General features: G+C 43.1%; 1 protein-coding gene across 1 annotated transcript; it reads right to left on the bottom strand.

Moving 5' to 3' along the window:
• Positions 1–798: 798 nt before the first annotated feature.
• On the bottom strand, positions 799–11,617 carry pdgfaa (platelet-derived growth factor alpha polypeptide a; the record flags this gene model as incomplete). Its single annotated transcript, XM_084567894.1, has 6 exons — positions 799–1,741; positions 3,078–3,204; positions 6,809–7,002; positions 7,131–7,232; positions 11,153–11,249; positions 11,555–11,617. The coding sequence occupies 6 exons, from the start codon at positions 11,615–11,617 to the stop codon at positions 1,731–1,733; spliced, it is 594 nt and encodes a 197-aa protein (XP_084424020.1). The 3' UTR covers positions 799–1,730.
• Positions 11,618–16,046: the final 4,429 nt, after the last annotated feature.

Raw genomic sequence — 16,046 nt, 5'->3', positions numbered from 1 at the left:
CATCAAGGTCTAAGAAATGAAACCAACTACCAAAAATCTGCAGTTCCTCGAAAGGCCACTTGAGGGTGGCTCCAAAAGTGAGTCAATCCCCATCATAGACTGTAAAATAAAAATAAAAATAAATTGATGGGTGTTTCCACTTCCTCCCTTTGCTCAAACTGACACTAGTGTCCCAGGGATACCAGTGACACCATCTTGTGAGTTTGGAGGTAAGGTGTGCAGAGTACTGTCCAAGAGTGGTTGTCAAAGGCAACTGTCCATCATCATGATGTCCCATCCCTTTGGTATACTGTCAAATAACTAACTGAAACAATACTTAGTGTTTTACTTTTAGGTCCAAGTCCCGTCCAATAACACGAGGAAGGTGGAGTTTATGACCCATACCGCAGCCAACCACCAGGGGGAGCTCTACATACTTTGTGGAGCTGTCATGGCGTCCACTTTTACTACAGTCTATGATCCTCATTGACCTTTATACTAAATTTCTCAAATTCTACAGAAGTAATAAACACATATGTAGCCTGGTACAAAAAAAGCTTTTGTTCTCTGGAACTGCCTCCCTCATTTTGCTTTACCCAGGCACTGCAATGGCCACCACAATGAGAAAACCATTCTTCAGGAATCCTATGAACAACTAAGGGTTCATCCATCTTTATATGTACAGTCCATAGGCACAAAACACAACACAGAGGGTCACAAGACCAATCAGATCATGTTGGGCTTTTAAGGAGGTGGGCTTTAAAGTGATAGGAGGGTGAACAGAGGCGCTGGGATATGTAAAAGTGGCCTCTTTAATACCCATTCTATGATTTACTATATTGTGCAAAAGCAGGAATATGTCTTTTTACCATACCCTCATAGTAGATTCTTTCCTGTGTGTGTTTCACTCTCAGTTACAAATTCACAGGGGCTTTATCTTCAGCATTATGATCCTCCAGATAATCTCTCTCACACACAAAATCCCATTCGATTCGTCTTTGCTTTAAATGAATTCGTTAATCCCCCCCGTCCCTCTGCTGGCATTTTGTGACAAACCTGTTTGTTAAAAAAGCTGTTTTTCTCATCACCACACCCACTTTTGTTTTCATATAAATATTTTATTAGTATCAGTAACATGTCAGGAGGATCTTTTCTTTTTTTTTTTGTCCCCTCCCCCCCATTCTTTATGTGGATAACATACCAGTAATAGAAACAGACAGCGATAGAAAACGAGAGGTTATAAAAATAAGAGGATATACGTGTATGAGAGTGAGTGTGTCGCTGAGGAAGAGTAAATCTTGGGAGTACAAATGCCTAATCCCAGTCACTGTTTCTAGAAAGGATTCCGCCCAGTTTATAATCCGTGACGCTGAGCCGTTTAGAAGGAGCAAGGTACAGACAGTGAGTCCTTCGAAATCCTAGAGTCCACCTCAGTTCTTCAGTATTCTGCATTTTCATCAAATAATCTCGTCTGTTCTCCACTGAGGATTCATCAGCCTATTTAAGGTTCGTGCCAGCGTCTGGAAGTCTGATGATTTGCTTTTTTGGCAAACCTTTAGTCAAAGTACAGTTGAGGTCCACAACAAGAAGTCTGTTATCCTCCGTCAAACTTCCCAAAGATCACACGACAAAATCCATCAAACCTTTCACTGTCACTTGATGCAGGAGGTGAAGAAGTTGCTCATTCTTGTTTTCTTTTTCAGGACGTCTGCTTCTTGCCTTCCTCCGCTCCCTCGTGTGTCTGTCGCTCTTCACCTGATGCCTGTTGAAAGAAAGATCAAGTGAATATGAGGACAGGTACACACAAAAACAGATTCTTGTTGTAACTATAACACACTGTAAATCACAACTATGTCATCTTTTTGCAGTTAACCTTTTAACTATAAGGACTTTTTCTGCTTATTTTGATTACAATAAGGTCAGAAAACATCCTGTGAGTGAGTGTTTTGCCTATTTTTCGAGAACACCTGGAGCTGCTTTCAGTATCTGGCAGTTATTTACAACTTACTGCATGTTATAAGAGTGTAATAACCTTCCGGAAGAGGTACAAGTGAAATTACCGCAATGACACGTTGACATATTGGATGCAAAGCACAACGTCTCAGCTTACAGAAACTGTTGGAATTTTTTCGATTGCACAAACCGTGATTTAGTTACGTGCTCTTGCGCAAATGTGCTGCAGGCGACACATTCGGTTTTAAAGGGTTAAGCTCTTTATCGACAGTCACAGAAATGTCATTAGGTTCAAGCCTCTATGCCTTGACCTATATGTAAAAGTAGCCTGGACGGTTATCCAGACATGAAGCCATCGTGTCATCAGATTTGCTTAATCAGGGGCAGGAAAGGGGCTGAATATCCCTCTATCCGCTATCTAGTACAACTTATCACAGGTCACAGGAGGCTGGAGACTATCCCCATTAGAGCAGATGCAGGGTCCATCACAGGGTTAACACAGAAAGACAAACAATCACACTCACAACCACACCCAAATAAAACCACTGCAGGGTGAGCGAGAACATGCAAACCGCTCTACCACCGTGCTGCCTGGGGTTAAACTCATTTTTAAATTCAATCGATGTCAACGTGACTTGTAAGGAAAACAGCAGGCAGGTGGCTCAGCAGGAAGTCACACGGTGTCTGCAGGAAGTGACCCTGTGACCTTTTCCCTACAGGGCAGTTAAACTGCAACACCTCTTGTGCTCTACAAATCATCTGATATCATTGACTGTGTGGTTTATAGTCCAAGTTATTGTATTGTTATTGAAGGATTTTGCAGTTTTATCCACTTGTTCAGTGACTTCCATTGAAACAACTTCTCTCAATCCCTTGTTTTTTTAATTCCAAAGAGAGATTCACCTAATATGGAGCAGGGGGGGGGGGTGCATGGTTAAGTGTCTGTGTGTGTGTGGGGGGGGACGGCTGTTGCCTTGAGGGAGGACTAATTCAGGCGAAGAGGAAAAACACAGTAAATACCTCAGATTTCTTATCAGCTCTGTTTGTGTCAGCCGACACATTCAGACATGAGAAGCCTTCACATGTGAAATGAGCCAACACACAAACACACACACACACACCCAGATACACAGTTGTACGCTCACCATTGTCTGTGTCGGAGCTGGGGCTGCTGTGGCGTTTGTTGGTGCACATGCACTCTAAGTGATCCTCCAGCCTCACCTGCACCTCCCTCAGCTTGGGCCGCCGTCGCACATACTCCACCTTGGCCACCTGGAAAGACGGAGAGAGAGAGGGAGAGAGAGAGTGAGATGTGTAAAACACTGTGAGGAGTGACTTGAACGGTGTGTCGTCTTCAACGTTGGCTGAAAATACCAGCATGTCTGCAACCTTCACTACCTTTAGCGTTACTTGTGCTGAGCAAACTAATAAATCTTATTTCAAACCTTTTACGCCACTATTCTTGTAACATTAGGCTTTATTTCAATGACTTCTCAATGGAGGAAATACAGACTCTCTAGCATAGTATCATATGCATAGGCACAGACTGCACATTAGAGATGATTTTTCTTGTTTAAAACTATTCCAAGTGGCAAATCTGAATGCATTGTCATTTTAAACTGTGCATTAAAACAGATGCAAAAGTAATTAGACTGTAAATGGATTGCTTTGGTTTCAGAGAATTAAGTGTAGTCAATAAACCGGAGAACGAGTGCATGTTCTACACATACGGGTAAATCTTTTCATTCTTAATCTTGTTTTATACCCTAAATTTCTATATTTCAATATTTTGTTTTGTCTCTGCACCTTTGAAAGGTTCGCCAGGACTCAATACCTGTCTGTACACAACGTGAAACCACACAAAATCTGCAAGAAACTCCTTATTCTGTACCTGGGGCAGTACACGTGCTCCAGACAAAATGCTTTTCTCGATCTTGTTATTAACAAACCACATCTCTACTTTACCTGTGTAAACACACGGGTGTGTCTGCTCTTGTCTTGATGACTGAACGGAGCATTAGCACTCACAGAAGATTTCACTGAAGCTAAGTGATGCCCTTTTTTATTTTGCGTCAACACATGTCGCACTCCATCAAACTCGGGGCGGGAAACAGCGGCGTGTCTTTGTTGCTCTCAAGCGCTGCAGAGAACAACCGGCGTACTGTAAACTTACAAAGCCAGTGACACAAACACGCAGACGCAGTTCATGCCTGATGTTCGTGTCGCTGGTGGGGAGCCAAGTTGGTGGAGCTCCAGGTCCTATTGCACAAGCATCTCTGGTTCAAGTCTGAACAGACTCAGAAACTGCAGAGCGAAGACTTTTAACAAAACATCCAGGAGGTTCAGCTGAGGCAAAGAGCTGAGCTGCTGAAGCACACAGATGTTGCTTTGTTTATTACCTTAAAGAACCGACTGAACGTGTGCCACGCACAGAGGCGTAGATGAAAAGCAGCAGGTCACAGAATGGACTGAGCTGCAACAGACGTTCACAGGGGGGAAAACGGTGCAGCATGCACGTTCATCACTTAACACTGATGGTGATGCGCTCTCCTGTACATGGATGTATGGTAGAAGTGTTCAAATAGACTGTTCACATCTTTAGTGGACATAAAATATAGAGAACTGGATTTGAAATAGAGTCCAGGGATCACATTAAGCATCCTAAATGTTTAAGGTTCGGATTATAGATTATGCTCCACTTTCATTAACAGGATATCTCTTCTCCAGTGTAGTCAAACACAGCACTTACTAAAAACAAAAGCTGCACCAATTCACCTGTCTATCTGTCTATCTGTCTATCTGTCTATCTGTCTGTCTGTCTGTCTAACTCAATATTTACAGAGTGTGTGTGCAGCAACACCCAGAGACACTCCCAACACTTGATGCCGCTCCAAACCGAGGGATGATCCGGGGTCACACTCTTACCTCACCTCACCCTCATCTTTCTTTTTTTCTTCTCCTCCGTCCCTCCCTCACATATGGACGCGCCACCTAAACCTCCCGCCTGCCATTTTCCCTCCGGCAGTATGCGAGCGCAGTTGCAGTCGTGACCGTTTACCCTCTGAACGCTGGATCTCAGCACATGTGAGTGACTTTATTTTTGATTTCCTCTGAGAGCAGACAAAGGACGGGTCCTTTCATCTGAGATTTGATTTCAGGAGGCCAAAGCACAGAGAATCACGCTCCCCCTGTCCACTTTCTCCCCCTTGACCTCTGGCAATACACTAATACCTATTCTCAATCCTCCATCTTTCCCTGTTCTCATATCTCCCTCCCTCCTGCCCTTTGAAACCTCTACAATTAATAATATGCAGCATACTGTATAAATTCAAGTTCATATTTACTCAGTGAATATCAGTAATGATGTTGTTCTCAGCATTTAAAAATGCATTTTAGACCCACTCCCTGAACCCACACACATACACACCCACACACACATCTTGGGTCAGCTCCCAGTTGGCAGCTCGTGGCTGTGAACCAGTCGGGGTTTACTGAGTCTTATTTCCAGCTCTGGGGGAGATCAAAAGGAAGCTATTATGTTCTTGAACCAAGTGGCTGCCAGACACTCAATCACCAGCACACACACACTCACAAACACTTACACAATGCTTGAGCCGGGGAGAGTAATTATTTTTGGCAGGTGAATAAGTGTACACCTCCAGTAAGTGGCTGTGTGTTTACACGCTCGGTGCCATCATCATTAGTTTAGTGTGTGTGTCCAGGGTCGGCGTCATTAAAAGACAAATAACAGACGCCGCTAGCTAAATGTTTGTAGAGCGGTCAGCAGTGTTTACTATGAATGTGCCAACAGGTTCACTGTCTTCAAACTCCTTTTATTTGTTTTTCTTTACTACTTTCATACTACGGGTGTAATGTGACGCTACTGCTTGTATCTGTTCTCAGGAATATAAATCAACATAAATCATATATTAAGATTCTACAGCAAGTAGACTGTAGATTAGATTGCTGTTAAATTGCAGCTGCACACTACTGTTGTTCCTTAAGTGTCTGTGAAATAAAAAGAAAGCCCTTTGCAAACAGTCCTTGACCTCAACTCTTCAGTTTCCATTCTGCTGTTAGGTTAATTGGTGATTCTAAATTGGCCATAGGTGTGAGTGTGAATGGTTGTCTGTCTCTCTGTGTTAGCCCTGCGACAGACTGGCGACCTGTCCAGGGTGTACCCCTCCCTTCGCCCGATGACAGCTGGGATAGGCTCCAGAACTCCCCCCGTGACCCTTCACAGGACAAGCGGTTACAGAAGATGAAGTCGGTCAAGTTTCAAACTTACTATCAACTATCAACGCATAAAGCTTGCCCAAACAATTTCATTAGCCAGGAAGATATTTGCCGGGGCATAATCAGTTCCCAACGGAGCAACTCCAGACCAACTGTCTCCCACAAATATTCTGTGGGCAGATGAAGATCAGTCTGGCTTCCAGGCTAAAAAGTGTCATCCCTTCCTCATCGTTTTAACCGATAAAAATTACATTTAGTCATAATTAGCATATGAGTTATGGCCAAAAATGTGTTCTCCTCATAGAAACATAATGCCCATGGTGACCAAAGCTGCTTCTAATGTAAAATCCATTACTGTTTGATATTTATGGTTGTATTTGACCATTTATCAGATTACTTCTTAAACTGCAGTTCTTACCTGATAGGTCTCAGAGGTTCAGGTTACATACAGTATATGGTGATGGTCTAGCACAGTCATATTTTTAGCTGGTGTGTTCAGTGTTGGTCTGTACTATTGCGTCACAGAAATATTATGTGACATATGAAGTGTTGTATCAACGGACACAGTTCAGGTGAACCTGTGTGCACGCAGCCAGTTTTCAGACATAAGATGCAGCAGAGCCAGGGTTTTGCTTTCTACCTTGACGGTGCGGTGGTGTTTGCGAGCCGCCTGGCACCTCATGTTGCTGGTGTTGCAGCAGCCGGTGCAACGTTTCACCTCGACGCAGGGAGGCCAGATGATGAAGTTGGCCGAAGTGGAGTCCACCAGGCTCCTGGGGATTTCATAAATTGTTGTTCGCACTTTGCACACTGCTGGCAAGGCTTCCTCCACCACTGCGGGGCGAACAAAGATGTTAGGGGCTGTGTCACAGAAGTTTTGTTGACTACAAAATAAAAATGGATAAACTATTCAGCCAGTGTGTGTCAGTGTCTCAGGGACAAGCTGAGTGTGTGTGTCTCACCAGTGCTCCTCCTGTGTCTGGTGAGAGTTCTCTTCAGGTCGGGGAAGCTGTGAGAGAAGTCCTTGTGGTAGCTGTGTTTGGTCTCCTCTATTACCTCGTTCTCTGGAGGGAGACAAAACAACACGCACGTTATTACGTTAACAACAAAGAGCCTTGTGTCAAACACTCTTGTACAAGGTTCATTCTTCTAGGAGTTAGTCTGAATTTTTCCAGCACACAAGATGAATATCTCTAAAAATGGTCATGAGGGTCATGGAAAACATTAAAACTCAGCTCCTGGGAATCATAAATATCCACTTATCGATATCTAGCTGTTGTGAGAAACCTTAGGAGACAAATTTTTGGACAATGCAAACGAGAAAGTTTCAAAGTGAATCATCCTCAGGGGACCATGAATCTAGTTATCATGATAACTTGATAAGTCACCAATAACAACAGTGAAAATGGCGGCATGTTTACATGCTGCGGGAAGCTTCTCACTGCAGACATCTTTATCAAGTGTCTCCTGATCAGGGTAGGAGTTTAACCTGGTTATTCTAACTGAGTTACAGCGTTTATGTGTGTCAACAGGCTACCGGGTTCTTTGCATGTTAATGGACCCTGGGAGAAACACAGTGTGTTGGTGCATACAGTATATCAGACAGATCTAATTCACATAAAGACACGGAGTCAGAAACTCCATCACTGGCATATCTGAGGTCAGACACGGGTCGTCAGCTGGGAAAATTCAGAAAATGAAGATGTTAAGCTGTAACAGAGACGTCAGATAACAATCGGATCTGGAAGTGCTGCTGTAGAGAACTGTTTTGAGCATATGAGACACTGGTGAGAGTATTTCTATATGCTGTTGATGTTATGTTGCTAGATTAGATATCTGTGCTGCTCTAGCAGAAATCAAATGTTGATCTAGGGGTCAGTCACCAGACCTGAAACAATTAAGTAAGCTAAAGATGCAAGGCTGCCACCGAGAAGGTTAAACTGATGTACATGTGAGGGTAGGCGAACAAGAGGAATGAAACTATTCCACATTTATTTATTTTTTATTTTTTTGATATATTTTGGCACAAAATATTCTTGCTGTGGTCTGCCTGAGAAATTAAAATGCTTATGAGAGCACTGGGCTTCAAAATATATTTAAAATATCTAAGGAATTAACTAAAATAATCATTTTGCAAAATTGATCTCGCCACAAGGCTCAGAGCAGAGGAAAGTGTGTGAACACTGACATGTGGATGACAAGCAGAACACTCCTTGTGAGCCTAAACTGCTTTTGTCACTTCAGTTTGATTTGGTTTAGAGGCAGCGTGTAGCGGTGAGCATGGGGGGATTTGACCCCTTTGGGTTTGGTTGTCTTTTTCTTTATCACTTAAGTAAAATTTGTCTATTTAAGGACATTTTTTGTGTCTCCAGTCTGATCAGTTTCACACAGCATACAAAATAAATGATATAAACAGATGCTTATCTTTAATTAGGCAATGGTGATTGGCAGCATAAAGATGATATCTGCCCTAGAGGGGTGACTGTGCCCGTAAGGCCGGGTTTTTTAAACTGAGCTCACAGTGTTTCAGGAAACACTGTGTTCTGTGTTCACAGACTCATCAACTCATTCAGAGACAGTCAAACCACGAGATATCCGCAGACACGTACAAAGCCAATAAATTCTGAGCAAACAAGAAGTGTCTAGTGTGGACTTCTATCTGTGTGAGTGCAGCAGGGAGGAGAAAGGAGAGAAAGATTCCAGGAAATGTGTATAAATGACGTCTGGACAGGACTATTTTAATTAGATTCTGAATACCGAGCCTCACACTTCTTTTCTGTGGCTGTGTGCAACCGTCATCCCTGCTACCATTTATGTGTGTGTGCGCGTGTGTGTGCAAGCAGTCACGCGCACACGCTTGCCTATACACACACACACACAATGTGCTTCTGACACACAACAAAGTCCACCTCCGATATCTCCCGCTCTCCCTCTCTCTTGCCCTGACATGCAGGAATTTGAGCATGAATTATACATAGCAACACAGCAGCCTTCCAGCGAGACCTCCTCTCAAACCAATAATGGGCAGAATGACAACAGTATAATGAAGTGAGCCACTTGACCCCCACCGAGCCGGGGAGCCGTCACACTCGACATTTGCATCTCAATGATGCCAGGATTAATGGTGGCACCGCTTTGCGCGGCGGACATTAAAAAATGAATCAGCTATGTTTCACAGGCGGCGAGGAGTTCAGAAAAAAAAAAAAAAAAAAGTTTGTTTAGCTGGAATCTGGAGTCGGATCCAAGGAGTAGAAGTATTAAAGCCCGTTTTGTGCCACAGTTATTTCCTCCTGTGTCACCTCGCTGATTCAATCTGCTCTGATTTATTACCTGGATAATGAGCCCTGGCATCAGTATTTATGGGAGGTGAATGCTGGAGTCTTTTTAGAGCTGTAGACAGTTTACAGTTTAATTTAACAGCACACAAAAAGCCCTCTTGAAAGATTTCAACCACAAATTCTACTCCTAGCTAAACAGAAAGGAAAATGGAGCGCAACAATTACATTTGTAAGAGAGAAAAAAATGTTTTAAAAGGATAATTACACGGTGGACATAGGTAAATATACTCTATTTGGTTAACATTTAACCAAAATCAAATATACTGTTGTTTCTTAAACTATTAATAGCAGCTGGTGCCCAGACTGAAGAAATGCCTCCAGTTATGCCAAAGATTCTTTGGTGGCACTGGCAGGAAGTTTGGTGGCTACAAGACAATCAAGACATTCAGTACAAATTAAAGCAGCAGTACTGGGACAGTTTGAACATTAAACTGACTCAGCAGATGTTGAGATCATTAGATTTTTAGCCATTAGTATGGGTAAAGCTCTGAAACACTTTCCTCAATGTCTCACATCTTTTTGCAGTTCATAATGTGGATGCACTGTAAAAAAAAAAAACTTTAGTGTTCAAGGCAGAGTTTAGATCTTAAACTGTTTTCACTGCCTGTTTTTTTGCAGGTTGAGCAGAACCAAACGTGATCATTAAAATGCAAAATATTTTCCCATAAATCTCCACCTTGTTCCTGGTTTGTGATTGGCAGCGGCCGATAAGCGCAAAGTTAACTCCGTCTCAGGGTTCAGGGAGGGTGTAAAGAGCGAGACAGGGCCGCCGGTCTCCTAGCAACGTCCGGTGAGGCATTCCAGTAATGAGATGAGAAGCTCACAGCATCCTCTTACTGTGCACTGAACCAGATGCAACTAATACCTCAATTCAGAGTCCTTTGAGGCACGGACAGGGAGGGAAGCAGCAGCAGCAGCAGCAGCAGCAGCAGCCCTGAGCGGCACATGTAAGCCCCCAGAGACCAGAAACTCTGAGTCAAACTAAGACCAACTCTGGATCTTTCAAAGAGACACGTACCAGTTTACCTTCTTTAGAGTTTCTATAGATGCAAAAGATTGATACAACCACTTCTCCTACATTTTATTATTGCAATAAACATCCCTATTTGACAACTTAGCACTGCAGGAATTACAAATCTGCAGTCTCACAGACACTTCTGATCACTCCTCCCTGTTGCTAATTCGAAACCCAACTGCTAGCATTGTAACTTCTACTTTTAAATACTTCTTTAAATACTTTAAGTTATATTTCAGACCCCTCCCACTCCCTGAGACCCCCCGGGAACATCTCTTCTCATTGTTCTAAGGTCTAGACCTAAACACAAAGGTGACACATCCTTCACAGTCAGTGTCAGAGACTTTGGAATAACTTGACTGCAGATGTTAGTGCTGCGAAGCTCATCTTCTCAATGTCTTACATAAAAGCACGGCCTCTTTTTCAGTTAATGATTTATTATATTATTGGTGTTGATCCAGTATTAATGCCCTGTGATCTCATTTGTAGTCGTTGTTCTTTCAACAGCTGAGCAGCTATCACAAATATCACATGCACAGATTATTTTCGCTGAATAACTCGTTTTTTTCTGTGGCCTCACTAATCCCGTTTTGTGACAGGGGGAGAGTTGTATTATAATGAAGCGCTTTACCTACGGAGTCTATCTCTAGCAGCCGCTGGAGGTCGCTGATGCTGCGGATCTCGCTGCGGGAGAGTCGCTCCAGCAGCTCTCGTGGGAGTGGAGACTCCTGTGGGAAGAAAGTCATTGGATTGTTATTGTTTTTTTTTGCAAATGCGTAAAAAGGGCAAAATAGTGATAACGCAAACATCACAGATCTGCAACAAACTCTGTGGTGGCTTTATTTAAAAGTGACAGAACAAATACGTACAATGTTTGTGCGTAATTACGCATAGTGTGGCTTTAATTTGTCGCATGCAACATGATGAGCTTCAGTATTATTTTCTCTCTGTGTTATGTTGTATTTATTTCCTCCAGACTAAATAATAGTGGCACAAATCTGACTGCATGCTGCAGAAAAGATCAACCAGTCACCTCAGCAGCGGTGCATAACAGGCAGAGATAGCCGGCGAGGAGGTGGTAGACCGAGACTCTCATCTCCTCTCAGGTCCACTGCATAGGCACCAGGATGGGGCGTAAGTCCACTGCAGGAGCCGGGCTGTCGCTCCCTGGTCTCGGGAGCCCAGAACCATCCCTTGGGAAGAAAGTCCACCTCCACGTCTTTGGCGAAAGAGCGTATAAAACTTAAAATATATATATATCAGTAAAATCCTGAATCAAGTTAGAAGTAGAGAACCAAACGTCTTTTTTTCAGCGCTCAGTGTAAGTCACTGTGGGTTGATTTCCCAAAATCACCATAAAGGTTTAAAAAATTAAAAAATCTCAACATTGCACGGCCATCTATCCTGCTGCGTGAGGCACATCAAACAATCAAAACTTGCAGAGTAGTCCATCTGCTCTCCCCCTACGACAGAAAGAACAGGTGCAGATGGAAGCACGGGAACTTTTCCTGCAGCTACGCGTCAAGTAGATCCATCAGTTTATCCTCAGTATGATCCATTCAAAAATCACACATCTGTGACTGACATGGCACTTCGTGTGGGCGAATCATTAAACATAATTAAACCCTTCAAACTGAAGTCAGCCAGAGTTGATCAGTTCTGTCTTCAACACAAGAAGAAAAAGAAAAGGTTTAACCAAACGAAGGGAGAAAATGAACTCCGCTCTGCTGCTCAGAGGAGTCTGATGTCCGCTCCCAGCGGCCCTGTGATCTCCGGGGTGAATGAAGTCGGGATGCTTTCAGTCACAGGATATAGCTGTGCGCGTCCCCGTGGAACTAAACGGGGAGCGCGCTTTGCGTAACAGACTGCAGGGCATTAGAGCGGCGCAAACTCAGATAGAAAACTACAGCCAAGAATCATCCACGTCACATCTGTTCAGTTGGAGCACAGCTGCATTACAACTCTCCGCGAATAATTCATCAAAATTAAGTGGGGGAAGTATTAACTGAGCAAGCATTAAGCACGATTTTGAGATACTAAATAAATAAAGACTCGTAATGATGAGGAACTGAAGTGATCTGATAAACTACTAAGAAGTGTTTCGCCCTTTGACAAATAACTGTCTATGTGGACATAAGTTACATCTGTTAAATTAGTTGCTGTTAAAGTGAATGGCTCCATATCTCACTAAAATTATAAGTTACTCCTCCTGGATATGGGACAGACCAGTGACTATGTCAAGTTTTCAAGTCCCGTGTAATAAAGTTCATTAATGAGTTTCCAGACAGGAGACAAAACTCTCTCTTCTGCCATTTGTCCTTGATCTGACCCTCAAATGTCTGTCCTTGCAGTCGCTTTGAATGGAGTATCAAGAAAAGGGTCCAACGTGGTCCAACAACATCAGAATACATGATCATAAAAAAATGCAGTTAACTGTAGATTCCCGTGTCCAGACCTGACAAGGCCCTCAGGAAGTGTTCATGCAAATATTGATTGAAATATTTTCTCTCTAAAGCCAAGGCGGAAGCAGTGAGTAACTGTTCTATCACTTTATAATCTCTTGGAGAAAAGCTGTAGGAGTGAATGGTTAGCATTGTTAGAATGAATAGCAAAAGAATTTAAAGCGTAACCATTGAGATGGAAGGACGATTCGTAGAGAAATCATTTTATCCTGAAGAAGTACTGGCTAATTTGAAGAAATACTGTACGTCTAAGGAATAGCTACCACATACTGTTAAACTACAGTCAGTTTAATCAAAACAGAAAGGCCCCTACGTCCAGTCTGATTCTACAATTCATGCCATTTTTCAGAGCGCTACATACTCAAGCACCCATGCACACCACCTGATCTGTGTAGAGCGTCACACACACTGGTCAAGAGGCGGGCTACACCCTGAATAGATCACCAGTCTGCGCTACCAGGTCAGTCTCCACATGCTGAGGATGCCTTGGATGCCTTGAACTGCTGTGATTCCCAGAGAATATACATGCAATGCCAACATAGTAATGTGTCTCAAACGGAGTCTGTGAAATAAAAAGCGGTTCGCTTCATCAATTTTCTTTGGTTCAGAAACAGGAAATTGTTGAGGGAATGTAAACGACTTTGTTGGTTTTTTTCTTTCCCAGATTTAAAGCTTCATAAAGCAGCGCTGGAATCTGGAAATCCTGCCTCAAGCATTCAAGAATGCACGTACACATTTATTCTCCCTTGGCCTGTTTCTTGTTCTCATGCACACACACACACACACACGACTAATTAACCAATATATTTCACCTTGGAACACACTCACAGACATTTAAAGTCAGTTGATGTGATTCGATTTTACAGGTTTCTGCGAGGACAAAGGAGCAGAGGAAGAGAAAGAGAGTGAGGGCAGAAATGGTAAAGACGAGATAAGCTTGTTGATACCAAGATGAAGCCTATTTGGATGAAAGAAAACGACAGTGTGTGTGTTTGTGTGCAAAATCCAGCCAGTGTCGCACAAAACTTTCCCCCAATTAAAGCCCATTTTGCCTGACGGGGGCTAATACCATCACAACAAAAATCCACCTCTGTCTTTCTCGTTCCATCTCCTCCTAAAGGCTTCATTGTAACCAACCCACACAGACAGAAAGACAGAGAGAGACACAAAGATAAAGGACCGGAAGGATGGAAGGGAAATGGGACAGAACCGATTCGGTTTTTGGATGGCGTCAGTCGTGGTGTGTCGCTGTCACTTCCTCCTGGCAGCCACTTCTTCTCCGAACTCCCTGATGCGTCCCGCTTGTTCTGCTCTGTCTTCTTTCTTCTACTTTTTTTTCTTCTCCTCCACTGTTGTTGTCTGTCTTCGGGCCCAGGAGGACTCCCTGCCATCAAAGCCCAATTGTGAGTGTTACAGAAAGAGAGAAGAAACCTACAACTTGGCCTGAAGAGTAGAAATGGACAAAGCCAAATTTATAATAGATGGACATACCAAAGCCATTTGGAATTTGTGAGGGCAGAACATTTCACACCCTCTCAACTACTCCACAGTGGCACAAATGTAGCACTTTGTGCCTCCAAAGCAGTTGTGACTCATCAGAGAATGGACATGGGCCTTCTGAGGGTGTCCAATGGTGTCTGGCAACAGAATGTTGTTAGTGGGGGCCTTTGATTGGAGGGGCCTCTGTGGATCATCCCACAGATACTTGATCAGTTTGGGATCTAGTGAATTTGGAGGCCAGGTCAACACCTTGTGTTGTTTTTCATGGTTGTTTGTTTGAGTTGTTTCTAAACCATTTGTGTGTCTGTGTCAGGCTGCATCCTGCTGGGGATCTTGCTGCCATCAAGGAGTGTCATTGCTATGGGGTGGGGGTGCCTGGTCTGGTCTAGGTGGGTGCTACATGTCTAAGTAACATCCCCACGATTGAATGCCAGGTCCAAACGTTTCCCAGTAGAACATTGTGTTGTCACAAGATGGTTCAATGTTATTTACTTCTCCTCTCAGTGGTTTTAATGTTGTGGCTGATTTCTGACACAGTTATTTAAGAAAAGTTTGACAATCCCAGTGAAATCCGTTGCATTACATTGACTGGTGTGCGCTGCATTGAATGTCTGCATATTATCTCTAGATGAGCCAAATCCACCAGTACACGTAACCTGGTAGCCTGGCAGCTTGGCCCACATTCATAACTTTGTCAAACATAATGGCAGGTGCTGATTGCTTGGGTCTAAGTCTGTTGTTAGGATTTCAGCGTAGTATAACTAGATTTGATCTAATTTAACTTTCATTGACACTAACAGAGCTACAAGTGTCAGTGCATTCGGTCCTAATTTAAAGGTCATTTCCCACAATAAAAGGATAGATTGACGAGTGGTCTGGTTGACTACATTCCTAGTTTTCATCCAACTGGGAATGAAGTTGAATTATTTTTCTCGACACTCTCTTCCTCCTCCTCCCCTGTGTTCTGTTTCTCCCACATAACTTTCCAAGGAGTAGATATTAGGTTTATTTATAACAGCCGTGGGGGAAAGCTTGTTTTATCACATTTTTTTTCTTTTTCATTTGTTCCAGATTCTCTCCGGGAAGAAGACAGCCACCATATTGCTCTTCTGTAACTTCGGAGAGCTCTGGCATGACTGCAGTCAGACCTCCCCATCCAAATTGCTGTACGATAGGTCAGCAATGGTCACGGGGTGATTAAAACATAAGACTGTCAGATTTTGGGATGAGGATTGGGGTATGAGCAGCAACACAGAAAAAGAAGTGTTTAAGAAACTTTGAGGCAGTAAAAGTTAATCCAGCAGAGGATAAAAACTTTTATGAGCAGGGAGGGGGTTAAGGGCTATCCTCGAATTTATTCAAGAAACCAAGCACATGGTGGAAAAAAACCCTTATACCCACTTTTTCCTTCCCATTCTCTTGTCAGTCCAGCAGACATTATTATACTCCCCCCTCCCAAAAAAAAAAAAGAAAAAAGTCAGAATAGATTTTTCACTGTTAAACCCTGAGTTAATTCCAATGTTGGACACCTGCCAAATCCTATTGTGCTATGTATGAATGTTT

The sequence above is a fragment of the Chelon labrosus genome (genome assembly GCF_963514085.1).
Source record: "Chelon labrosus genome assembly, chromosome: 2".
Taxonomy (NCBI): Eukaryota; Metazoa; Chordata; class Actinopteri; order Mugiliformes; family Mugilidae; genus Chelon; species Chelon labrosus.
The sequence above is the reverse complement of the archived record's forward strand: the minus strand, read 5'-3'. Positions and strand labels throughout refer to the sequence as shown.